Source organism: Ambystoma mexicanum, chromosome 6p, assembly GCF_040938575.1.
Source record: "Ambystoma mexicanum isolate Mex_15411 chromosome 6p, UKY_AmexF1_1, whole genome shotgun sequence".
Classification (NCBI taxonomy): domain Eukaryota; kingdom Metazoa; phylum Chordata; class Amphibia; order Caudata; family Ambystomatidae; genus Ambystoma; species Ambystoma mexicanum.
Genome location: NC_090935.1, coordinates 1,487,386,485 through 1,487,413,988, shown reverse-complemented (window position 1 = coordinate 1,487,413,988; position 27,504 = coordinate 1,487,386,485). Strand labels below are relative to the sequence as shown.

Sequence of the window (27,504 nt, the reverse complement as noted above, 5' to 3'; positions counted from 1 at the left end):
TAGCAATGGCAGAAAATTGCCAACTGGCCATGCAACATAGTGTAGACCCAGCTGTTGTTTTATTAAATTCCCTCTGATTAGTTGAATCGCTATATATATATATATATATATATATATATATATATATATATTATGGCAGTTACTAGTCAATCACAAAGTTTTGTGATACATAACTCTTTTTTGCCAAACATTTGACAAGAGAACATAGGAGGGTTGCAAATGGATGCTGCCATATGACTTCTCTAGACTCCCAAGTTAATCCTTATATAGGGTATGGATTTGGGAGGAGAGAGAAGGATAGTTGTCCAATCCTATTGGTGAGAACTCTTGCAGAGTACTCCTCACAATTTTAAACTTGATGGTGTCATTGCTGCTTTGTAAAGTGGATAGAGTATGATGAAGAGAGAGCTGCTACAACTTACCATCTGATAGCCGCAAGGAATCACCAAAGGAGATTGCATCTGTGTGGAGCTGTCTATTGCTAGGGAGGCCTAAAAAAGCTGGCTGGACTCTGTGGTGAAGAGCTGGGGACCATCATTAATAGTGGAGTGACCAGGTCCCTGCCCTGTCCTTCCAGAGTCCTGACATGTAGCTGGCTTTCCTGAACTTTAAAAGAGGTTTTCTATGTAAGTAGATTTGAACCCTTTGCAACCAAAAAGGCAGGGGGTGTCTGCTGGCCTTAAATCCTTTCCCTTTAATGGGTTGGGCGGGGGGGCAAAACTGGGTAGATCCTTAGCCTATTTAACAAATAATAATAATTTAATTAATTTCCCTTGGTAGAACACCATGGGGTGATTCTTGTTAAAATTCTAAATTAATAAAGCCCATTCCCGGTGTGCGCTGAAAACCATACACTGTAATTTAATTGGGCACTTTTTCTGTTCAGCCTCCCCACACAGGCCTTTAAGTGGAGTGGGGACTGCAATCCAACAATCCCAAATAATCCCTATTTTTGCTATCCAGCTTCCCCAACACAGGTCTTTAAGTGGAGATGGGGCTGAAATCCAAAATTCTCAAATGATCCCTCTTTGTGCTATCCAACTTCCTCAACAAGGCCTTTAAGAGGAGGGGGTGGGGTCTGAAATCCAACATTTTCCAATCATCCCAATGTTTGCTATCCAGCTTCCCCAACACAGGCCATTAAGTGGAGGGGGTTCTGAAATCCAAAAATGTTCAATCATACTAATTTTTCTGTCAGAATTCCCCAGCACAGACCAAAGTAGGGGGGTAGGGGTGTCCTGAAAACAAACTGCTAAATCACCCTGTGTTTATTTTAAAACGAAAGTGTGGGTGAAATAATAATTGCCATATGCAGTTGCACAAATTTGTATAACTGAATTGCTAGCCTTTTAAGCATTTAGGAAAATCGAAATTGCACAGCATTGCATACGTAATTGTTTTTTGCTTATTGGTCAGTTTAATTACTTCTTTAAGTGACATTTTTAGAAAGTAAAGAGTTGTGATTTGTGATTTATTTATGTTGAGAGAAATGTATTGTGTTGTGGACGGATAAAGTGGTGTTTGACATTTTAGTGGAATTTTTGTTAACACCTAATTCAAATCAATATAAAAATATTTCCTGTACACCGACCTGGTTCTTAGCTCATTGGTAGCACAGGGCGAGGGATCCGAGGAGTGTTAGATGAATTGGACATGGGTCTGAATAAAAGAACTAACATTAAACTGTTTATTTTATGACACCTACATTAGGCAGGGAAGGAACTCCCTGTGCTGTGAGGGTGGCCTCTCAGTAAACCGTTACAAGATCTCCTTGAGGGGTAAAATAGCGAGTGCGAAAAAAAAGCAGTTCTTTATGTACCCCAGGATAACCCTTTTTTAACTCCCAAATATGACCTGGGCACATTCAGAGCAAGACGCTTAAGTGCTTGTCGAAGGGCAACCCCCCTCGCATTGCAAGGAAAATCTTTCAATGTTCTCTGGACTGGATGGCCCTTAAGCAGCTGATAGGAAAAGGAATGCTTTTGTGCCCCTACTTAAAAAAGGTTTTGCAGTGGTTGTCTGCCTCAAAGATAAACTCTGGATACCACTTGAGAAGAATGCACTTCATAACACCATCCCTAACATGCTCTGGTGTGCGTTGGACTTGAGGCAAAAAACGAATGGAGTTCCCCTCACCATCATTACAACTGCAGTCTATTGTAGGAAATTGATAGTGCTATAATAAAATCACTTTGCTCACTTTTTCTTCTTGGACCTTTCTGGCCGCTCATTTGACCATTGGAAAGAAAGTGAGTTTACACTCTCAGAATATATATATATAGTGATGGAGCTGTGCTTGGCTTCTCGTGAATTTGGGAGGCTTTAGTGGTTCTGTAAGCAGACAGATACACGTATATTCACCTGAGGCTTTGGGTCGCACACAGGGGTGTTAGGAAAAAGGGTGTCACACTAGTTCTCCAGCTTGAATAATTGTTTCAATGTGGACATTCAGCTAGCCTGCTCTCCTGATCCAGAAGACTCAGAACACAGATAGCAGCGACAATAGGCTTCACTATATCGAGCCGCCCTATTCAAATATCCTTTTAAATTTAGAGATGCGTTCGCTATTGATGCATTATAACTTTTTCTTATATACTATCCGTTGGTTTGAATAACCTTCTTAAACGTGTACTATTTACAAAGTTTCCTAACTACGCAGTAGTCTCACCCATTCTATGTCGGAACCAATTCCTTCTTCTCTTAGCTAAAAGGATACGGCCACAGCTTTTTCACTCTTCACCAGGGCATGCGATTGTCAATTGTGTGATGGTAGCTGCACTATATTCATGTTCAATATTAGTTCAAATAGATGCTCCTGTTTTGTATCTAAAAGGTGCCATGTTTGCTTTTTGATGAGTTCAGTGTGTGATAAATGTCGGTTCTTTTTCATCTGCTTACATCGTCAATTTCACTGTCAATTTCTGCAAGTGTTGTGTTCTTTTAAATATCATCCGTTCCAGCAGATCTAATACCTTTGTTTGTTGTATTCATTTGCTGGGAATATCCTTAAAGAGGTTTGGCCGGAATCCCAACCGCAATCAGGATATGAGTCCTTCTTATGACCCGAACACTGGTCACCACTTCTATGCCATATCATCATTGTTAATCGTTTGATGTTTAGGGGAGTGATGATTTGTGTTTACCGCTGTTCCAGCTGAAATGTAAGAAAAGGTTCATAAGCTCATGACCTAGGTCAAGGGTGATTGATAGAATGTATTCACAACAATGCATGAATGCATTTACTTGACTCAAGCTTTGTCCAAAGCGTAATAACAAAAGAATAAAGCTTGCATCGCTCTGCTAACTGATGTGGTAACAGCAGATATGATTGGCAATGCAGTCATTTCCTAGGCACTGGATGGTACAAGTACCTGGTGTTTTGATGCCAATACCAGGCAATGCTGTGTCTACCTGGGATTTTAATTACAAAACCTCGAAATGGTGTGAATACCTGGGCTTGTGACAGCGTTGTCTGGTAGTTGGTAGAAATACCTGGCACATGATGTGAGAACCAGAGTATGTAATGTCACTACCTAACAGGTGAGGGCAATTCCTGCAGCTTTGTTGGCAATGGGCGGTGAATTCACAAAACTGAACATGATGGACCAGGAACGAATAACATAGGTATGTGCTACTAAGGAAAACATGCCAGTGACTCGAAGAAAGTTCCCCCTGTTTATTTTGTTCTCTTGGCGCAGATATGGCATGTTTGTGAGCATCTTTTTTTTAGGTGTCCGAGCAAATAAGGGAAGAGGGGAGCCACTGTGCGAGTGAGCATAGCCACATGCATTCAGAAATATAAGCAAATAGGGACAAACATTTCATTTGAAATACATTTATGCCAACTGTATTGGCCAAAGAGTTCTAGAATTCAGACACTTATGGAGGGGGGTTCGTGTAACAATGGAGTATTTTAAATGGTGGCACAATAGCCAAAACAATGTTATTTTAATGCAAGAACAAATATAATTGCTGTATGCATCAGCGGCATTCTGCTTTGCATACGAAGCACCGGCTGAGAAACGAGTTGGCTGTGATGGGGTCAGTGCTGCAGAAGCCTGGAAAACAACACTGACAGAAGTGTCTGCCCTTAACTCATGGTTCAAATAAGTGCTATGGCTGAGCACCTGAAGGACCTGGCACACATTATTTAGTGGTTAGAAAGCTTGCCCTCCAAAATTGGGTGAGGTATGTGTCAATATGGTCGTCCATACGCAGACTGTACTTTAGATTGGTACCGTTCGTGTTTGCTTTATCCCACCTCTGTGTACAGTTTCTCCTGCGACTTCCTGAAGTGCCGCCATTTTGCAGTAGCCAGACGTGCTCGATAAGTATCTGGAGGGATGCAGGATTTGACATGGTAAAAGTCGCTCGCCCAGTAGTAGTAGCTCCTTCGGACTAAATATGAGTTGTTCAGAAGTGTGGAATCGGAAAGCCAGTCTTCAAAGACCTGCCACATACAGGATTCCTTACACGTCTTCAAATGCACTAAGGGGGTCTGAAGTTAAAATGTATTGAACGATATGAAAACATGGATCTCCTGTTTTGCCTTTTCAACTCAAAAATAGTCGTTTAACATTTCAGCAAAGCCAGCAGCGTAAACCAGTTCTTCCACATTTCCCAGTAATACCTGACTGCATTTCATTCCTGCAAGATCGTCAACAAATAGTCGGCAGGAAGTGTAAGAAGGCAGGGAAAACTCCTACCTGTCCAAGACCCATCATTTTTTAACAATCTATCCGTGAACGTAAAGACTTTGAAAACCCACCCACGTTCAGAATAGATTTAATCAGGTTTTATATCAACAAGGCAGCAATAATCGTCCAAAACTCACCCACGTATTTATGTCTCCCTCCTCCCAGTAATTCGAGCATTCTGTTATTCTACGTTTTGTGTTAAGAGCTTTTCTAAAACGCAGTTTCGTCTAGGTTTAGGCCTTGCAGTTCTAGATAATGTGGCTTTTAAAACTGGACTAGGTCATTGTGATTGTGTTATTGATTGAAGAATCAGGTCTTTGGTGTCTTACAAAAAAGAGGAATACCTCAGAGTTATGGGGGCAGGCAGTTCCATAGATGCGGATTCAAGGCGGAGAAGGCTGTACTACCCAGCCTAGATTTCTGTAGCGCGGGACAAAGGCCGAAATATTGAAACTAGACACAATAACTTTGGGAGTATATGTACCAGCCTTTCAATCGAGAAGTCGCCCCATGTTGTGCATACAATGATTCTACTCTAGGCAAAAGTGCTAAAGTGGATGCTTGTGACTAGTGGAGTGTGCTAGTGGAGATGATGAAAATGGCAAGCACATGTTAGAAATCGAGTGGCCGCATTGCGTCATCTCTGACGATTTTTAGCTAGGGCTAAATAGGCTTCATTAGCATAATGGAGCCAGATGAACACAAACATAATACTTGCCTTAAGTTTGTTTATTTAAGAAAGTTGGTGTAACATATGCAAACTGAAAGCGTGTGACAAATTGGGTTCCAAGAATATTCCTAAATGCGTCGCCAGGTGAGCTGGCTGAGTACTGATATTGGCAGTCAGACAACCAACCAGTCACATCTCTGTCACGGCGGGGTTGCTCTTCCAAAAGCGTTCTCCCATACATTGATTCAAAGCCAGAAAGCAGTTGGTAAAGCTCCATGAATGATTACTTTCTTACCACTTGAAAAAAGGCATGCTGCAATAGGGGTAACAATGGTGGTGGAAGATTCTCTGGTGTTTCTGCATACAACACTGCTAGTACCAATTTCAAAAGAGAACTCGAGAATATTTCACCTCATACCACCGGGATTGCTACGAGAAGACGTCCTCTTCTTCTATACGCTAAAGTCAATTCTCAAAATACGAATGTTATGCATGTGTGTACGGAGATGCCCCCTCTTACCTGAAGATGGTGGTCCCACTGTACTGTCCCCGGCCAGAGTACTACATTCTTCTAACAAAACACAGATCACTTGTCCCAGGTTCAAACGGGAGATGGGCCTGGGCAGATCCTTCCAGGTCAAAGCGGAGAAATTCGGGAACTCGCTCCCCACAACTATGACCCTAGACCACAATCCCTGGACTTTCGGAAAATCCCTAAGAACCATGTTATTTAGGTAAGCCCCATCCTACTGCCCAGTGATCCTATCCTGTTTCTTTTGTTTGTCCTTTTGTGTCTGTGTCGCGCCCGATGCCTGAGGGCTTTCGGCGCGTTAATAAATAAATAAATAAATAAATAAATGTGATATGTAGGCAATGAGTTGGAACTGGTATCTAGTCAGGCAGAGCACCTCTCGCCAAATGCAGAACCTATGACTTTTTGGGTTTATGAGAAAGTAATAGTGTGACATGGAAAGATCAAATTGATAAGATCGGACTGCAGATGCTGCAAGCACTCGAGCAAATTATATGTTTTGCGATAAATATAAACCATCACTCAATAAAGCATGTTCTGACTGTCTCCAAAGCCAAGGCCATAAGCATGACTGGTATCTGGGGAGGTGCATTACCTAATGAAATGATACTCTGCAAACAATAGTGAATTATTGTTTCCAGAAAACGTTAGGCATTCCTCGATCAGCATCATGAAATAATGTAGACATGGAGCTAAATGAACCCTTCCTGCTGGATAGCCTAATGTGTTAGCCATTAGAATTATGGACTAAGGTATGGTCCATAAAACCGGCTACATACACTAAAAAGGAGATTACTTTTGACGGTAACAAAATATGCACATGGAACAGCAGAAATACCTTGGCTAACTTAGGTCAATCAGCAATTTACAAACCTAGGCCTTCAACATTGGTATAATGACCTCTGAATATACCAGCAAACAGTAAATGTCGCCTAAGCTGAGCATGAAGACACACTGCTTGGAATTTCGGAGAGCCAAGGGGCGAAGTGAAGCAATGGTCTATTTACCATTTGCATTTGTATTTATATTTATTTGAAGAACGGCAATAGTGAATTTCGATCAGACATGACTTACAATAACGCATTTATAGAGAGTGAGGCCTGCCTGTGCAGTAGCACAAAGATGAGAGCAGCCGATGATCCAGTTTATGAGGGTGTTAAGAAAGTGGGTCACAGGCCAGGAACAAAAAAAACAAGAACAAAAGTAAAAAGTGTGATTTATTAAAGTAACATTAACCTAGCGAAGCAAGTGCTGAAAAAGAGCAGTAGTGTTCAAATATTCATGACTTAATTATTACGCAGCACTGGAGGGAGTGATGGGGTCAGGTAGGGAGGATGCGGGGGAGGGAGCTCCTCTTTAGTCAGTAGTGACGCTTAAGCTGAGCTTTGAAAGATCCAAAGTCAAGATGGCTTTGATTGTGATGCTCAGCAGGTTCCAATGGAGTGGTCAAGTAAGGAGAAAGAGCGTAAACCGAGAGGAGGCACAGTGTCATGGGGCAGTGGGGTTGAGCGTAGAGAAGGAGCAGGGGGAACAAGATGGTGAGTAGACAGAAATACAGCCAGACAGGTACTGAGAAGAAGGTGTCATTGATGGCCTCATGAATACATCGATTCCAAATGATGGTTCAGGTGTTCGTATTTGGTACAACTCATGAGACAGGTTCACCTGATGTTCATGAACTGCGTATAGGAAAGGACACTGAACACTATATTATTTTATTAAATATTATATTAAACATCTATAATCGTTGTAATGGCACAAACACAATTGTGCTAGTCTCAAATCGTATCTCTGCTATCAGAAGTATAAACTGTATACACACCTATATTTTCCTTGCAGGGGATTTCAATATTCAGTTTGAATCCCTAGAGATTTTTCGAGGCATGCTAGATGAGAAAGATTTTGCTTGGGATATCCAAGCTCTTGTTGGCAATTTTCCTAAAAGAATGCATAAACATGTACTTGAGGTGGTACATACTCTGTGTAGTCTTGAATTTAGGTCCTGGGCTGGCAGAGCCAATAATGGTTTATGATGAATCAGAGGTGATCATCCCACAGGCACTGGCCTAGACCCCTTCTCATGTGGCCAGGTGGAGGCAGCCGCTATCTGATCCTGACCCTCGGTGTAGTATTCTATGGGAGGATCACATGGGAGGAGACTCAGCTCCAAAGGAATGGGAGAACACTCTAAATCATTTCCCCAATGATGCCACCATTGTAATGGCTTATTGTGGAGTTGAAGACTCTCATGGAAAACCAACTAAGAAAATGATGGTCTTCAAGTTCCTTAATGCTCTTAGTACTGAGAAGAGGAAGAGGGGCACATAGTTATTGAACAGTAGTGAGTGGTCTAGTTGTTCTAATTACCTACATCTTAGCAGGACCTTTAAACATTTAAAGGACTTTCTGGTGCAGGTCAGTAGAAAGTAGTGGGAGGAGTAGAAGCAGCAGGATAATGCAGAAGTAGGAGCCGCTGCTGTACACTGTGCAGAGAACGTGGTGGAGGTTGAGGTTCCTGTGAGATGCAGAGGTCGTGCAGTGGGAGGCGCTATGGAGCCCAACTTTCACAAAGGAGGGAGAAGCTCTCTGTATCCTGCATTTCGCTCTGGTGTGAGGTTTTCACCAGAGCACCTGTGGAGCAGTGAAAGCTCTGTTGACAGACCGTACGAGCAGCTTAAGGCTGACCAGTGCTGTTAAACGCCGGGGAAGTCCCGACACATGAAGAAACACAAGCAGCGAGTCAGTAGGAGACGCCAGGAAAGACAAATGAGTTGGCCTGACATAGGTGTATTAGTGTGAGGGACAGTTATATTTGGGCGCTAGGTCATTTTCTTTTAACCTTGGTTTGTTAGGTAGGGAAATCTTTGTTAGACTAGGGAAAGATAGGCATTCATCTAACCCTTTATCATTTAAATAAAATGGTGACTTGTGTGAAAACTCCCTCTATGTGTCTGCCTCACATTCCTGCTTCCTTTATATATGGTGTCAGAGTGGGATCTGAATCAATTGACACACATTGGGGAACCCTTAACTTTGAGAAGCTTAGTAAAAGAGCCTCCGATCCCACCATTGCTACAGAACAGTCTATAAGATTTAATATATATAGTAGTAGAGGAGAATTAATCTGACCTGGAGACAAAGCATTAGTATCCACAGACTTAGTCCTTATTCCTCCCCCTGACACCTACATCAGACACACCTCTAAGTCAGGCCTGGCTTGGCGTTATGGCCTAGAGGTCTTGGTGGGGGTAGTTGATCCTGATTATAAGGGGTTTTCAAAATATTGATGCAAAATAATGGGAAGAAACCCTATCAAGTCAAAGCAGGAGAAAGAAGAGCTCAAGAAATATTGGAGAAAGTTCTGTTTCCAATATCCCAGAAAGTTAAGAACAGTGATCAAACTAAGAGAGGAACTATATAGAATCCTCTCTGGAGCCCATAATACAAAACAATATTGAATTAGAATAGATTATTCCTGATTTAGGTTTTGCTCAATGAAATGACCCCTTATTAGCAAAACCCTTTATTCAGGTAAGATCAGAGGTTGAAGGCAGGAAAAAGGCTGGACCATTTGTTTTCCTTAAATCCATATTATTATTTAGAGGAGATGTGGGAATGGCAGGTATACCCCAGTCACACCTTGTAGTACCTAAAAGCCACACAAATATGGTTCTGGAATACCTCATTCACATCTGACAGGAGGCCATCTAGGAGCTGCAAAAACCCAGGCGCAAATTGCGAACAGATTTTATTGTATTTTTGCTGACATAAAGGGCATGATTCATGGAAGTGTTTAATAATGGTGAAATCCCATAGGAAAACATTCCATGAATCAGGCCCAAAGAATGTTGTCAGTACATGTGCCTTATGTCTGAAATCCAGTACTCAGATTCCTCCTCCAATTCCCTTACAACTTTTGCCTATTATAGAAATCCCCATTTCACGGATAGGAATGGATACCTGAAACCTAGGGAACAAATATATACTGGTGATCCTAGATTGTGCAACAGATTACCCTGAGGCCTTTCCTTTAAGAAATAATACTTCACAACAAATCTTGAAGCATGTATGCCCTTTCTTCTCTAGAATTGGATTCCCAAAAGAAATGTGGACAGATCAAGGATCCACATGTATGAGTAAACTCATGGCAGACGTTAAGGAGATTCTTCAGAAAAAATGTTTGCACACCTCCATTCATCATCCCTAGACCAATGGATTGGTAGAGAGATTTAACCAGATTTTAAAACACATTTTAAAGAAATTAGTAGAAGCAGATGGAAAGAATTGCGATATTATGATACCTTGGTGCCTGTCTGCCATTAGGAAGACTCCTCATTCTTCCACCAGAGTTTGTCTTTTTGAACTATTATATGGACGAGAACTAAGAGATGTGTTGGATATGTTACGTTAAATATGGGAACAGAGAGAGCTACTATTCATGATCCCAAACAGCTGAAAGATTGAAAGAGCATATGGCTGCCGTTCGAAATATAGCTCAAACAAATATGGCACAAACTCAAGAGCATCTAAAAGAGTATTATAACAAGAAGGTAGCCATGATATTTTATTCTGTCGGTTAAAAGTTATTGGTTTTACTTCCATCTTCTGAGATCAGAATGATTTTCAGGAGGCATGGCCGTTATGAAATAATAGAGCAGATGGGGCCTTCCAACTATACAATCTCCGAACCCGACTGAAAATTTAAAACCCATATTTATCACATTAATCTACTTCAAGAATGGAAAGAGGACACTATAGAAAACACTTCAGTGATACTAACCAGTAAATTAACTGAAGAAAATTATAGCAACACATTCATCTCTCCTGACTTGGCACAAAACCAAAAACAAGATCTAATAGACTTCTTCCAACAATTCCCTGATGTATTTAGAACTGAACCAGAAAGAGTTAAAGGAAAATATCATTATATTCGTACTCATCCGGGATAGGTTATTTACCAGAAAGCTTACAGAATTCCTGAGAGTAGAAAGAAGATTATTCAAGAAGAACTAGAAGCTATGTTGAAAGCAGATATCAGCGACCCCTCTCAAATCCTTTGGTCTGCCCCTATTGTGCTAGCTGCAATACCTGATAGTTCATGGAAGTTTTGTATTGACTTCAGAAAGGTTAATGAAGTATCACAGTTTGATAGCTACTCCATGCCCAGGATAGACAATTGTATTGATAGGTTTGGGGAAGCAGTCCATCTTTCTACAATTGATTTAACAAAAGGATATTGGCAAGTGCCAGTTAATCCCATGGATAAACCAAAGACAGCCTTTTATATTATCATAGGCTTATTTCATTTTTAAGTTATACCCTTTGGTTTGCATGGTGCCCCAGCTACCTTCCAAAGATTAATGGACCAAGTTCTTAGACCCTATGCTTCATTTTGTGGGGCTTATATTGACGATAACATCATCCATAGTAAATCATGGCAAGAACATATGTCCCATTTATATATGGTAACTCTGGTTCTAAGGAAAAGTGGACTGACTGCCAATCTGAAAAAGTGTCTTCTTGCTAACTCTCTGGTCAAATATCGGGGCTTTTTTGTGGAAATTGGACGGATTCAGCCGCAAACTGAAAAAGTTAGGGCAGTGGAACAAACATAGGCCACTAAGACCAAGAAAGAACTACAGGCCTTGTTGGGTTTAGTCAGTTATTACCGGGGATGTATCCCTAGCTTTGCTTCCATCACTTCTCTTGTCACTGACAAGCTCAGAAATGCAGAGCCTCAAAAACTTAAATGGCATCCCGAAGACCCAGTATATTTTGATTATTAAAACATATCCTGGGTAGTGAACCTGTCTTGAAGGTGGCAGACTTCAACAGACCATTTATCCTACACGCAGATGCATCTGTGTCTAGGGGCTCTGATGGTATAGAACATCCAATTCTTTATATTAGCAGGAAATTATTTCCTCAAGAGAAGAATTATGACACTGTGGAACTTGAAGCCCTAGCCATTACATGCACTGTAACTTATCTAAAATACTATCTGACATGTAGAACATATTGCCTTGTTACTGATCATGCTCCCCTTAATTGGTTGAGTCTCAGGAAAGATACCAACCAATGCTAGAGTTAGGTGCTGGTTTTTGGATGTACTATTGTTTTTCTGTTGAACATCGGAAAGGAAAGGAAAGGAAAGGAAAAGGGTAATGTTGATTTCCTGTTATGATTCCCAATAGAGGCTGTACAAACCAGTGACATTAGGGGAATAGTATGTGATGAATCAGTGGTGATCAACCCAAAACCACTGCCCTGGACCCCTTCTCATGTGGTGAGGGAAAGGCAGCCACTGTCTGATCCTTACCCTGCAGGTAGTTTTCTGTGGGAGGATCACTTGGGAGAAGGATACGGTCAAGAGGAATTGGAAACCCCTAATAATTTCTCTAATGATCCTACAATTGTAATGGCTTACTGCAGAGTTGATGTAAAAACAACTAAGAACATTAGTATTAGACTTTAAGTCCCTTTAGTACTGAGATGAGGAAGAGAGGCACACAGTTATTAAACCGTATTAAACCGTAGTGAGCAGTCTACTTATTCTAATGACCTACACCCGAGTGGGACCTTTAAACATTTACAGGCCTTTCAGGTGCATGTCAGTTGAAAGCAGTGGGAGCAGCAGAAGCAGCAGCAGAAACCAGAAGTAGGAGCCACCACTCTATGATGTGCAGAGAACGTGGCGGAGGTCGAGGTTGCAGAGGATGCACAGTGGGAAGCAGTGTTGTGCCCAGCTTTCCCGAATGAGAAAGAAGCTCTCCGTGTCCTGCATTTCGCTCCGGTGTGAGGTTTTCACTGGAGCGAGTGTGGAGCAGTCAATGCTCTGTTGACCGACTGTGCGAGCAGCAGAAGGCTGACCGGAGCTGTGAAACGCTGGAGAAGTCTCGATATGTGAATAAAAAGTAGCAGCGAGTCCGAAGGAGACGGCAGGAAAGACCGGTGAGTTGTCATAGGTGAACTCACGGCGCTCCAAAGTAGACAGCTGTTTAAGAATTCATATTTTGAATACCCAACATTTGAATTGAAGCAAGTTGGGTTATTCCACAGCAATACATTTAAAGAATTATATAAAATGAAATTTCAACAAAGATAAAATAAATCACAGTAAGTAAAATATGCCACAATAACCTACCAATCAACCCACCAGACGATTGCCCAGTTTTACCTCGACAATCCTCCAAACATTACATAATGCAATCATCAATGCAGTGTTGCCCAAGTTTATACAGTAAATTCAAAAATGTTCTTTGCTCAAATTAGACAACAAAGAAACTAAACAGCCCAGAAATGTCTCATAGGTCTTACTTGGCAGGCTGCAGCCCATCATTGCGGTTCTAGGTCATTTGATCGAATCTAAATGGTCGACAGGACAAATGGTCGACACCAAAAGGTCGACAGGTCAAATGGTCGAATTTTTTGTTTTTTTTGTTTTTTCACATTATTTTTTTTTTTGGGAGGGATCCCCCCAACCCCCTTTTTTTGCTAAAAACCCCTTTTTTCCCTAAACAAAAACCTAAAATATATATAAATAAATAAAAAAAAAATCGACCATTTGACCTGTCGACCAAATAGTGTCGACCATTTGTCTGTCGACCATTTGACTAGACACCCATCATTACATGTCGAGCTGCCTCTTGTTCGCCCAGCCTTGAATAGATACGACAATTTCGCTTGTCTCTAGGCAAGCCCAATTGTGGTCCAATTACAACCAGAACCCCTAACTGGTGGAGCCTCAGCAACAAATAATATCGTCTTACTCGGACATCGGGACTTTTAATTACATACTGCTGACGGGACATACATTTATAGTTTAGCTGGTAATGCTTTTGGTAGTTTTTTAAGCTCTCCAGGTGTTTAAAGTTTTTGATCCAATCCCATACTTTCACTTTTCTAGTGAAACGTTCTTTCAATCTCCAATACTCTAGAGTTAGGTCAGGGGTCCAATTAATGTTTTTGAAAAAAGCCAGAGATAATTTTACTCAAGCGTATATGCTATTATTGCCTGGTTCATCTCCTGGCCCACCCATGCTAACAATGGGCACTGGGGACATTTTCCATGTAGAGGGGACGTAGCCTAGCAGTTCGGGCAGGGCTGCTCCCGTAGGTGGCACTACCTAACTGATTTGCATATGGCTGAACCCCTTTTGCAATGGCGCAGGTGGGATAAACAACAGTGGTGTGGAAGGTTGCCCAGAGCAGTGCCAGTGGTTCAGATTGATTCAAAACCTCCCACCCATCACTTTTTTGGTTTCAGTTTGTCGCCCTATGTGAAAGAGGGTATGCCCAGATGTGGGTTCCTTGCTCGCTGCGCCATAGGAAACCAAGCTGCACCTCACTGAGGAGGCCCAACAAGGGCAAAACATGTCTGGGGTTGCTTGTGTTTCCATGCAGAGGGGAGTTAGCCTAGAAGTTCGGGCAGGGCTGCTCCCATTTGTGGCAGTACCTGACTGATTTGCATATGGCTGGTCCCCTTTTGCAATGGCGCAGACAGGCTGAAAAACGGTGGTGTGGAAGGTTGCCCAGAGCAATGTCAGTGGTTCAAATTGATTCAAAACCTGCCACCCATCACTTTTCTGGTTTCAGCCATGCCTTTAGAACAAAATACCTCTTCTCCCATAGACCTCAATGGGAAGAGCCCCAATTCTAATCAAACTAATCTAATATGATGCGATCTGGATATCCATAACCCCCAATGGCCTTAAAAATCAACTGGCTGCATTCAATGAAGGGTGAAAACTTAATGGTCCCACAATCAACTTGGGCAAAAGTAAGACCATAGTTTGTCACCCACCATATAGGAAACAACCAAGATTGCATCTATCATTGGTCGGACATTGCTTAGAACAGGAGTCAAGGTATGAATTCCTTGGCACCCATTTTGTGAGTAATGGTAAATGGTTTGCTCAACTTAAGAAATCATGTTTAACGCTGGAAAGGACAAGTAATCCAATCATTAATTCTGCTCAAGCCCATGCTAGTTGGGCATTGTCACAGGGACTTAGTATTTATAATAAGCAGGCTAGCGCTACGGCCAAATACTGACCTGAAATATGGGGTTGTGCCAGCATCACTAATATTATAGTCATTGAAAATAAGAAAGGACTTTTGTATTTGCCCACCAGCACTCCTAATGCACTCTTGCGTATGGAAATCAATCAAATATGCATTTTTGACATTGTTATGCTAAAACAAGCACTTTACTGGGTAGGAGTGTCGACCTCCCCGGTGCTGGTGGAATATAGGATAGCCCTTCAGGACCTACTGATACAGGACCAGATCTACCGTGGCTCATGGCAAACCTAATATCCTTGTCTGTTTTAGTGTATAACACAGTGAGGGGAAGCCGTTTGCGCACAAGAATGGATATGCCCGGCTTCCCATGAAATGGGGAGTGAGCTGATACTCCCCCTAGCTTCTGCATAGCTTAGCCGATTCAGTTGCATTGAGTTGGGTTTCTTGTTGGAATAAAATATCCCTGTTCAGGTCCCTGACATGATTAAGGAGGTGTCAGTGTTTTATGGGGTGACCCAGTCCCTGAATATTAAGTGTGATACTGTTATGTTACATCATCATGCACAATAAAATAACATTTTGCCACAGCTAAGCTGTGGTGCGTCATCAGAACAGAAATGTGAAACAATAGGTACCCCCCCTAACCCGTCCATCGCAATCGAGACAGGGCTGTCAAACACACCCCGGCCTATGCGTAAACGCACATAGCAAGGCGGCTTGAAAAAGGGTAGCAGCCTCCTGAGGCGCCACATAAGTGCAAGCAGAACAAAATGGATATGGGATGACACCTCTAGAAGACAGTATAGCCTGCAGCTATTACACATTGCACAATAAACAATCCTCAAAGAACCAAAAGCAACAACAGAAATAACACTGGATAGCCGCCCAATTATACGAACATTGGAGCCTTTGAACTTGGACCCAATATAAATTGGCAAAAGCCAGTGCAATAGGTGCCAAACAAATCCAATTTTGGCAGTCGCAAACCTACATCAGCCATTCCACCCCCTGATGTTGTCAGAGGGATGGGGGCATAAGACAGGGGCAGATAATGCCCTGGGTATTGATATAGATGGTCACTCATGGGCGTGCTCAAGAAAGAAACATGATGGGATGATATGGCTCTCCCAAATGTTCTCTGCATTATTGGAGCAGCAATCAACTGAGCAAATAAAGGAAATAGAGCAACTAGAGTAACTGGTGGGCCCCTGCAGTCAGTAGGGCAAATCAAATACTCAAACGAGCCGAACAGCAGCAAGAGGGGCCAACAGTATCGTCCAGCAGTCGCTGTAGTGAAGTCACTATCGCAAAGAGTCCAATGCATGAGGCTGTATAGGCAATGTCATGCCATAGAGGATGCTCCAGCACACTGTCAAGTTGTCGGTCAGCCTTGTTTTCCCTGACCTCGCCCTGACCTCGCCCTGGAACCTTCGGGTGGCGACTAGCTTTTGTACAGCAGTTGAGCACTCTGCCAGTCCATCCGGCCAGTGGTTCAGTGGTTTGAGCTTGGGAGTGCTCCGGCTCTTCTGGGAAGGCTTCCTCAGTAACCAAGTTGCATTCTTTCAAAATGTCCATGCCTCCTTAGGATAATCAAAGGAATGCCACTGACGGTCAAGCTATATGATCCAGAATGCCAGGAACCTGAGGAAGTCGTGATGTTCAGTACCTTGTAAATCATTAAATATCAGGTTGAAACCTCTCCTGCGTCGCAATACTTCCACAGAGTAGTCGTTAAAGATCCAAACGGTTGCTTTGTCTATTTGGATGGAGCCAATAGCACAGTACGCCTTCAGGATAGTTACTTCATTCTGAAAGTTGAGAAGACAAAAAGTGTAATAATGCGTTGCCTTTTGCCATTTAGCAGTTTGGGGATAGGTGCGTGATGAGCACTCTCGATGGTGAGAGTACGTAAATCAGCCAGGTTGAGCTTGTCCCGAAGGAAGTCGTAGCAGACATTTTCAATGTCTGCACCTTCCAGGTTCTCAGGAACACCAACCAACTGTAGGTTATTCAGGCGTGACCTGTTTTCCTGGTCTTCAACCTTTTCTCCTCGGCACTGAACCTCCTTAATAAGTGCGTCCGCAACCATAACGGTAGTTTTGTGGTTGTTTTCAAGCATACTTATACACCTTTCATTTTCTGTGTTTTTATCAGCCAAGATGGCCTGTATTTGCATCGGGACATCCCATTTTTGATAATAAATGTATTTGTGATTTTGTAAATAAATATTGTATTCACTTTATTTCTCAAGATGTGTATTGTTTTGTATAGTTTTATGATAGTTTGTCCAAATAATCTAACTGAACAAACGGTATGTGAATGAGAAATGGCACACTATCGGCCATCCCTTTCTCGTCTCCCATGGGCTTCCCACCTCCCTAGCCCAGGCCTCCTTAATCCCCAGATTGGCAACTAGAGATAGCTAACACCTACTATCTATACTTCTGACTGGAGTGATGTCCTAAAGCTGTCTGTCTGTTCTATCTGACTCCCTTGAGGATTCTTCTAAGAGAACCTATCCACACCAGGATATCATGTTCCATAAGACCTAGTGCCTTTTCAAAGGCTCAGTTGCTCTCACTCGACACTTCAACGCCCTTGTGTTCCTGTCCCTGATGTTCCTTTCCTCACTCTCACCTTTCTCTCACTTTATTCCACTCCTTCTTCTTCCTTCCCTCTTTTCTACTCCCTCCTTCTGTCCCTCTGATGATCACACAATCTCCTATCAACTCTTTCCGCTCCTCACTGTATCTCCTCTCTCTCCTCTCACTTTCAAACACCCTCAGACACTCTTCTTAGTCTCGCGCATTACCCTTCTACTCTCTCTCTAATTCCTGTGTACATCCTTCAACAGCCATTCATAAACTCTCATTCACTGGTGCCACTCTCTCACAACCAACATCTCACCTGCTACAATCTCCATCACAGCCTTCTCAGCCCTCTGCTCCAACGTCCTTCCTCTGCCTCCTCTACTGGTCCATCTCCACTCCACCTTGCCTCTTCCAAACAACCCACACTTCTACTGTCTGCCACAGGATGTTTAAACCCCAGACATCCTGTGGTGGTCTTTCCCTACACTTTCCATTGACTTGTAGATTGACCTGTTCCTTCCATCCAATATGATCTTGCTATTTACCTTGCTATTTCCCTTTGGGTAGTGCCACACTGCTGGAAGCACCCCCACCATTTCTTTCATAGCATTTGTTTTCATTCTTCTGATGTGGGTTCTACTGACCATGTCACTGTTGTAGAGATGCAGTGAGTTTTGTTCAGTGGGTAAATGGTTTGCAGGGCTCTTGCTGCTGTCTCCATCTTGTGCATGAAGTCAGCATGTTTTTCTTCCAGAAAACGGCGACTTCCACATACTGCAGTGTTTCCAGGTACATTTAGTCCTGAAATAAAAGAAAAACAACTCTGGCCAAAACAAGGGGCATCAGGCATTCAGTGATTGGCAGTGGTACCCTCCACCTGTAAAAAGGCACATAAAGAGGGGACAGACACTGGGGCACTCCCAAGTTCAATTGCCCACCTCTGCAGCAGGACTGATTCTGGTGAAAAACCTGGTCGATTTCCCACCCCAGGTTGAGAGGCGTACCTATCTCCCCAGGCAGGGTCAAGTTTCTGACTCTGGCAGACAAGACAATTGATAGTTTTGTAGAAAAGGAAAAGGAACTTGAAAAGGGAGTGGTTGTGCATGGAGAACCAACCAGCATAGTGTTGGGAAATACATGTGGGGTGTGGTCTTAGTAGGTTGTAGAGAGTGCTGGTAGAAAAGTTGAGGACTTTATTTAGAAGGAGGAAGGAGTAGAGTAGAAGGCCAAGGAGTAAGCATAAGCAGTAGTCATTACCGTCCCATCTCTAATTACCCATTTCTTCTCAAAATCCGGGACTGAGTGGCATACTCACAAGTCTTGGGCCATCTTAGATCTAATAACATTTTGAGTAGATGTCAGTCAGGTTTTCGAGTGAAACATGGGATGGAGACAGTGTGGCTGGACCTTAAGTCTAGGCTACTGTGACACATGGACCAGGGACAATCAGTGATGCTGATGCTTCTGGATCTGTCCGCCATGTTCAACCTGGTTGACCATGTACTACTGGTCGCCAGGTTGAAGGTGGTGGTGGGGTTCTCTGCATCAGCTATGCAGTGGGTCAAATCTTTCTTAAGTGAACGCCAGTGTACAGTGAGCAGTGCTCTAGCAGATGCTAGACCCACTGAGCTCTCACAAGGAGTGCCACAGGGGGCCTGCTTGTCTCCAATTTTCTATAACATCTTTACTGTCCCTTTCCTGGATTGCTTGGAAGATAATAAAATTGAGTTTGCTAACTACGCAGATGACACACAATGTGTCATCCCCTTGTCCGACACTTTCGCTGAAGATGAATCCGATATCAACAGGATTTATGGCCTGATACAAAATTGGATGTGCATCAATGGCCTCTCAGTTAACACCAGTAAAACGGAGCTGATGCTAGTGGGGACTGAAGCTAAAACCTGCAAGATGGAGTCGGAATATGCTCAGCTCCAGATTGACGGGTATGTGATAAAAAGAAAAATTGGTTATTATGGACCGCAAGAAGAGGGACCATATTTCGGAGGCCAGAAGAAGTCTTCATTGGCTTCCAATAAAAGACAGAATTCTTTTCTGTCTCATGGTGATTGCTCATAAATGCTAGAGAAATACAGCCCAAGCCTATCTGACGGAAGAACTGGCTGTAAAAGCCGGCACACACATCTTGAGATCGAACAATTCAACGCAATTGAAAATTCCTGCCTGCAAGTCGTCGCAGGTCAAGAAAGGAGCTTTTTATGCAGTGGCCCTGGCCTCTTATTACAAAATCCCTTTGCATATTAGGGAGTAGTGATCAATTCTGGTTTTCAGGAAAAAACTGAAGACACGTCTGTTCAGCTAGTTCTATTGTTCCGCTACTGGCCAGAAATTATAATGGGACCCTTTGGTCCCTGTGTTTGTCTTTTTTATTTTCCCTCTCAATTGTTAAGGTGTGTTTTTTTAAATGGTTTTGTCTGTATTTTCCTGTCTGGGCGCCCTTAAGCCCCTGTGTCAGTGGCCGCGCGGTTTAAATGAATAAAGTAAAGTAAAAGTCAAATTTGATTAGCACAAGGGAGGAGATTAACATTTTCGTAGAGTGGAAAGAAAGTGACACATTTTCTGAATTTTGAGAAGGTTACCACGCGCAACAGAGGTGGTGGCAGTGAAACAGTGTTGCCATCAGAGGTCCTTTTCAAAGAGGACCCCCAAAGTTGCACGGTCTGGTAAAGGAAGCAAGACAATCAGGCGGGAAGGAGATGGGAGTGGGAACGGATGGTGATGGGAAAGTTGACTTCCATTTTTTAAGAGTTCAGCATGAGGCAGCAGATAGCCCCCCAGTTATAGATTGCAGAGAGACAGTAATCTGCTCCGAGGTGGCTGGGGCAAAGGAGCAAAAGGAGAAAAAGATATACGTGTCATGAGCAAAGAGGTGAAAGGGAAAGCCAAATGACAAGAGAAGTCTAGTTAGGGCAGAACAATAGAGAGTGAAAAGCAGTAGATGAAGGACAGCAGGGAGAGGGGTGGGTTCAGAGGTTTGGGAGCTCCAGGAAATTTGAAATTAGTGACTTTCCAGGTAGCAGGTAACCCAGCCAGGGCAGATTTGTGAAACCCAAACCATGCAGAGCGAGGAGGTGGGTAGCGGCAGAGGCATTTATTTATTTAGGTATTTTCGCATTCATTTTGGCGTACCTAACCCTCAGGCACCTGGGCGCTAGTCACAGAAAGTGCATAGTACAGTTCATCAATTGGGAAAGTTAAAGTCCCTCAGCGTGATCCTGGGGATATCAGTGGGAAGTGACTCAATAAGATGGTTCAGGTCTGGGAAAAGAGCCAATGGGTTGATAGAGAGCCAGACCAGTGAGAGAAGAGGGAGAGAGGAGTTGAAAAGTGGCATATTCAAACAGGCGTTATTGATAAGGAACCCTTCTCCACTGCCCTTCCAAACTGATCAGGGAGAGTGGGGGAAGGGAGCAAAGACAGTGTGGAGAGCAGTTGCCATAGCAGGGTCATGAGAGGAGATGTGAAAGCAAGAAGCAAACATTGAGCCTGATGAGATTGAAAGTGGTCAGTGATGTAGGAAGATTTGTTGCAGAGTTGTGCACTCCAGAGGCTAGGGGAAAGAATGATAGGTGGTGGGGAAGTAGAGCAGTTGTTGTGCAGTAGAAAAGGGATATAGCCTGAGTTATGGCTGAATTCTACGAGAGAAGAGAACAGAACAGTGAGAGCACGGAGAATGGGAGTGAAGTCATTATGCATGATAGCCGGTAAAAGAAGTAGACAAGTGAAGGAAGTGGTGAAAAAGTGCAGCATCAGAGGGAGAGTGGAGGTGAGAGACTGACAAGGGGAGGGGGAAGGGAAAAAGGCTTACTGGGAAGGAGTGAGTGTAAGTTCTGAGTTGGGTTAGAATGGGTCTCTGGGTAACCAAAAGAAAGCTGGCCCAAAACATGGAAGTCCCTTAGTTGTTCAAGGAAAGAACAGTTCTGCTGTGCATGGAGTAACTGGATCTAAGGTTCCCTATATGTGGAAGCAGCAGTCATGTGAAAGGCGAGCTTGGCAAAGTCTTTGCTTGAGCAGAGGTTTTGGCCATGGGACCGTTGCCGTCCAAACATGGGGTCACTTTTTTGTTGCTTTTGGTCCTTTTCTGAGGACGCCAAGGCTGGATGCCCAGCAAATTCCGTCTATTGCATCCACTGATTCCAAGACTTAATTGCTCATCATTATCGTACAAATCCATACAGGTAAAACATTGACTAAAAACGATAATGCCTCTGTTCTGTTCATGTCAGCATGAAGCACTGGCATAATATCCCTCAAATGTGTATTTCATAGGAGATCGCTGCTTAATCAGCATCACAGAATATTCCAGGGCTCATCAGACCACATTGGAGTGCAGGCCTACAATTCTTTTCCATTGCCATACAGCTGTACAGGAAGAAGCAAGGTTATTGTGCCTGCATTTCTCTTTAAAACTGCATATATAAGGGGAAAAAGGTAGCAGGAGCCCCTCTCTAGAAATAACATGGCATGATATGATATGATGTGGCATTTATAATGCGCCTGTACAGAAGTGTTTCTAGGCGCCACAAGACATGGAGAGGGAAAGAAGGGAAGACACAATAACAATTTTACTAGGCCTTGTGTCATTCAGATTGCACAACTGTGGGGAAGAGGGAAGGGGAGAAGTGTCAGGGGGAGGGGAAGGGGGAAGTGCAGTTATCTCACAAGTGCAGCCAGAGGGTGGCTCATACGTGCAGAAAGAAGGGACTGTAGGGTTGCAGATACAGACCCTTAAGTGCTGGGGAGCCTGGAGGCAGTGCAAGGGCAACTGGACATGCAGGAGCCTGGGCCCGAGTTCAGAGGGTGACCATGTGACCAGTGCGTGGTGCAGTCAGGTGCATCAGCAAGGGAGAGGAAAAGAGAAAGTGGAAGCGTAAAGGAAGGTCTTGAGTTGCTTCCGGAACCGGAGGTGGTTCTGCTCAAGTTTGAGAGAGGCAGGGAGGCTGTTGCAGAGTGAGGCCCCAGCCGAGGAGATAGATCTGCCCCCAACTCTCTGCTTAGAGAAGCGTCTGACCCTCAGAGAGTTGGAGGTGGATGAGCAGAGAGCTCGAGAAGGAAGATATTTTGGAAGAGAATGTTGGCAGTAGAGCGGTCCCAGGCTCCTGAAAGCCTTGTGGACAATGCAGAGGGTCTTGAAGTTGATCCTTGCAGCCATGTGGGAGCCAGTGAAGAGATTTCAGAGCTGGAGAGATATGATCCCTGGGCTTGAGGCCAAGGACAAGTCTTGCAGTCCTGTTCTGGTTAAGTTGTAAAGGTTGAAGAGTAGAGGCAGGAAGATTTAGAAAGAGGCTGTTGCAGTAGTCCAGCCTAGAGAGGACCAGAGCTCTGGAGACAGTGAGCTTCTGGGGGAAAGTGAGAAAAGGAAGAATACCTCTGAGGAGGTGCAGCTGATAGTTTGACTTCCATTTGCATATCAGTCATTGTCCCGCCCACAAGGGCAGACCAGCACTGAAATGCCTGGCAAACCTCCTTTGAACAATAGTGCCAACAGCAACCCCAGACACGTGTTTCGGCATAGTCGGGCCTCATCAGTGAGGTGGAGGTGTGGCTCTCTGAGCACAGTGAGCAAGGGGTGCACGTCTGGGCTACCCCATAAACCTAGGGTTACCGACCCCAAGTTCCTTGCAAAAATACAAAAAAGGTAGTAGGCGTCCCTCTCTAGAAAGAACATGGCTTGATAACCTGTTCTGTGTTTTTTACCCACTTTGAGAGTCTGCATCCATCGCACAATGTGGACTGCCCTTGTGGGTGGGACAAAGACTGATATGCAAATGGGTATTCCTCCTTTGTGAAAAGTACAGTGAGCAAAAAGCGATAGCTGCGAACTCTCAGAGTGGGAAAAAAAACACAGAACAGATTATCATGCCATGTTCTTTCTAGAGAGGGGCACCTGCTACCTTTTTTGGGTATATATAATGGGTTGAAACTGAAATTAGAAATGTCTCTGGTTAATGTGACACATACCTTTTTTATGACTACACAGTATAATACTAATAAGTTGGAATGTAGGCCATGTGGGTACTACATGCAAACTGCACATGGTATCATAATGTTCAATGCGCAAGTCATGAAGCGTTACTAAGTTCAGATCCAAGAAAGTAAAGGTCTTACGGCATTTCTTGCAGCAGGTCCTCGAAACACGTTTGCCCTCGCAGGTGCCCCCTAGGGAAGAAAGCAGAGATTTAGAGCGACATCGGCGGGAAGCAAGGCTGCTTCAGAGCAGTAGCATCTGTCGCCGATGCATGACATAGTCCAGCCACCGACACAGCCACTGAAATCCCTATGACCATTGATCTATTCGGCATCACTCTGCCAACCAACCACACCCGAATGCTGTAGTGCCCACAGTTCAGACTTTAGGTGCTGCAAGATCCAGGCTGCAAATACAGAGGAGTGCGTCCTAATCTAATTGAGACACGGCAATTGCCAAATTATACCGACACATTGGCGATAAAACTGCATCAGAGCAACTCTGAAATGGTGGCTTGAGAAAGAACACAGCATGATACCACCAAACACATACACACACACATGCACATTGCTGTAGGTTGTGATAAAAAGGAAAACTAACACAATGGGCCTCATGTCTTAAAAGAGTGAATTGCAATGATGGGGCAGCCTTCGTGTGTCCTTTCGTGCGCCTTGTCCCTCCGTTCTGAGCACTTTTCACCATTTATACAATCAAGTGCAACAACCGTGCGAAGCCTGGAAAAGACATGTTAACACTTTGCACTTCGTAGTGCAAAGCAGTCTGAACGCCTCCCGCAATGTGGATTCTTATGGGACCCACCTGCCTTCAACAGGTGCTAAATGTAGACGGATTCCATAGGGCATTGATGTCAGAATACTGGGGGATGCTTTTTTCCAAAATACCTAAAATGCTCGGATTGTAAAAATAGGAACCTTTCACCAGTGAGTAACTTTGCTGAAAATGTTGGAGGGATATTATTACATCAGAAGAAAAGGTGCCCCGGCCAAATAATTGGGGACAACATGGTGTGCCATGAAAGTTGGCGGGGGGGGGGACAAACACCCCTGTCCCCCACTAAAATTACGCCCATGCCTTTCACAACACGTTTCACTGATGTTTTTGCACCCACGGCATGGGGCTTGCAAAATGCACCCATTGTGATCATTCATGAATCTGCAGACATCTTTGTGGCATAAATAGTTCTAGTGACATTCACGCAAAGGTTGTGCAGCACTTACTGGCATTACTCTGTTTCTCACAGGGCTTGGAGACTGATAACCCTATGGGGAAAAAACAGATATTTTCTGATTAATCATACAGCATTTGAAAAGTACCTAATGTATGTATTACGAGTGCTAAATACATTCCACACAATGGCTGCTTTGTGACTGGTTTTTGTAGTCTCTCCTTGGTAATTCATGATCACTTAAATTGTAAGTGGTTAAAGTTTAGTATGCAAACAACAGGCACCAACATCAAAATCCAAGAAGGTTGACCGCGTAATTAGCAGCAAAATAAACGGTTTGTATTTCTAAAGACGTTTTTACAAATACGTTTTTTACAGGGAAATCAACTAAGTACACAAGAAGAATGTACAACTCTTCCGATGTCTTCTGAGTAGTATTCGGAAAAATAAGGCCAATCACCACTGTAGTTCTCTTTCTAGTGCTTCAGAGACATATCGGTCAATTGTTTTCTTGGCGTTTTATTCTTATTTGACATTATAATCTGGTTTATTGGCTTTAGGTAATGCAGTCTCCCCCACACGTGCGCCTTATACTGTGAGATAAGGAACCAGATGTGATTTGGATGGGAAACGTAACTTTGCCCGCATCGGAAAATTCAAAGGGCACAGCCCAGTATATAAGGAGCATGCATGGGCTGTCTGAAAGCATCACAATAAAAGGCAAGTGCCAAATAGTGGAATGGGGACAAGCGGCGTGCAGCAAGCCTGAAACACAACGCTAACATTGTGAACTGCAAATGGAAAGAGGCTTAACAGTTTCATGAACAATGCAATATCTGCGGAAGCACACGAGTTCCAAACAAAAAGGTGTCAACACTGAGAATGCGCTAGAATATGCGGACCACAAAATAGGGGCCAACGCTGCAAACAAGGTGTAAGTGTCATCAGTCACAAAATAAACAGTCATTGGCAATGCCAACAGTTTTGGCTTCTGTAGATATAATAAAGGTATTTGCCAGGCATTGCCGTAATGGCACTAACTGGTCATTAATGGTAGCAGTTTGAAAATGGTGCACTTACCTGGGCACATGATAGCAGTGCCTGGCAAATTCCCATACAATGCCTATATACAAGACAACACTGTAGGCTTTGCTACTGCTTGTTTTTAACAGGAATTCAGTGAATGGCATCCATACTGCTTATAAATCAAGTGGCAAAAGACAGACATCATCAACACATTTGTATTACACCAGGAGCACATTTACAGTACCAAAAACACCATTAACACTTTGAAGACTGCTTTGGAAAAACCTTGACAGGAACATCCAGTGCAAAGTTTGATTTTAAGGCCTCAAAAAGTTAGCTGAAAGAGATCCCGGGAGGGTGTGTTTTGGGCAGGGAGGGACAGGATGTGTGGGGGGGCGTGGGGTGGCCATAGGGATTAGCATGGACATGGGCAATCAGTGGGTAGGTAAATAGCCACACACCACCTACAAGCATTGTGCCCCTCGAGCGGTATGTGCCAAGTTATATGCTAATTTAAATAAACATTTAATCAGTGTTCATACTAATCAATACTGAAAATAGTTGAACAGGTGACACATGCACACAACACTATTGTAAACCTCCAGTCTATAGAAAGTAATGCAGTGGTTTCTTTGGTTGGCGACCTGCACCGCCCAGGAACCAATGTACTGGAGCCACATGCAGCACAGTCCAAATTAAGTTGCCATTCTTTACCAGAGTAAGATTCCTCTGAAGTACCAGAAGCTCTCGCCCTGGCTCCAGAGGCCATCAAGTAAGTATGCCACCAGATCTGACAGCACAACTCAACGAGAGAAGTTGTGATGGGCCGCAGGGGGCAATATCCGGAATGAAGGAAAGAGCTAGGGGCAACAGAGAGAGGGATAGTAAAGAGTTCAGAAAGAGGGAGGTATGGGAGGAGATCTGGAGTTCCGTGACGGGAGGGAGAGAGAGAGAGAGAGAGAGAGAGGAGGGGGGGGAGGAGTACATGTACTGTTGTAAGACTGTTACAAGCTGTTTTAGAGATGGGCAGAGACCGTGTGTGGAGCTATGAAGCACACTACGAAGTGACTGCATCAGTGTTTGTTAGCAAGTAGACATTTTTGTGTGTGGGAATTAGGGGGAGAGTACCCCGACTCCCCGAGCATGAATAGACGCAAAGATGGAGGAGTGCGGGTGAAGCAGATTTGCAGATACATGCCCGAAAGTCCAGGGTAGAGGAGGGGAGGCAGACACTGGTGTTTAAAGTGAGAGAGTGTGTGTGCACGTGTGAAGCAGAGCCACAGAAACGTGTCTGAAAGGAGTGGAGGCAGACACTGGTGTTTAAAGTGAGAGCGTGTGTGTGCACGTGTCAAGCAGAGCCGCAGAAACGTGTCTGAGAGGTGTGGAGGCAGACACTGGTGTTTAAAGTGAGAGAGTGTGTGTGCACGTGTGAAGCAGAGCCGCAGAAATGTGTCTGAGAGGTGTGGAGGCAGACACTGGTGTTTAAAGTGAGAGAGTGTGTGTGCACGTGTGAAGCAGAGCCGCAGAAACGTGTCTGAAAGGAGTGGAGGCAGACACTGGTGTTTAAAGTGAGAGAGTGTGTGTGCACGTGTCAAGCAGAGCCGCAGAAACGTGTCTGAGAGGTGTGGAGGCAGACACTGGTGTTTAAAGTGAGAGAGTGTGTGTGCACGTGTGAAGCAGAGCCGCAGAAATGTGTCTGAGAGGTGTGGAGGCAGACACTGGTGTTTAAAGTGAGAGAGTGTGTGTGCACGTGTGAAGCAGAGCCGCAGAAACGTGTCTGAAAGGAGTG

General features: G+C 43.7%; 1 protein-coding gene across 3 annotated transcripts in view; it reads right to left on the bottom strand.

Annotated features, from left to right (window-relative positions):
* LOC138510563 (uncharacterized) overlaps positions 1–27,504 on the bottom strand; it is a 1,136,503-nt gene that overhangs the window by 314,712 nt on the left and 794,287 nt on the right. For all 3 annotated transcript variants that reach the window (XM_069626321.1, XM_069626322.1, XM_069626323.1), the window contains 2 exons: positions 24,742–24,783; positions 23,644–23,694 (listed from right to left, as the gene is read on the bottom strand). In XM_069626321.1, coding sequence (XP_069482422.1) covers positions 23,644–23,694; positions 24,742–24,783 — 93 coding nt within the window. The remainder of the gene's footprint in view (positions 1–23,643; positions 23,695–24,741; positions 24,784–27,504) is intronic.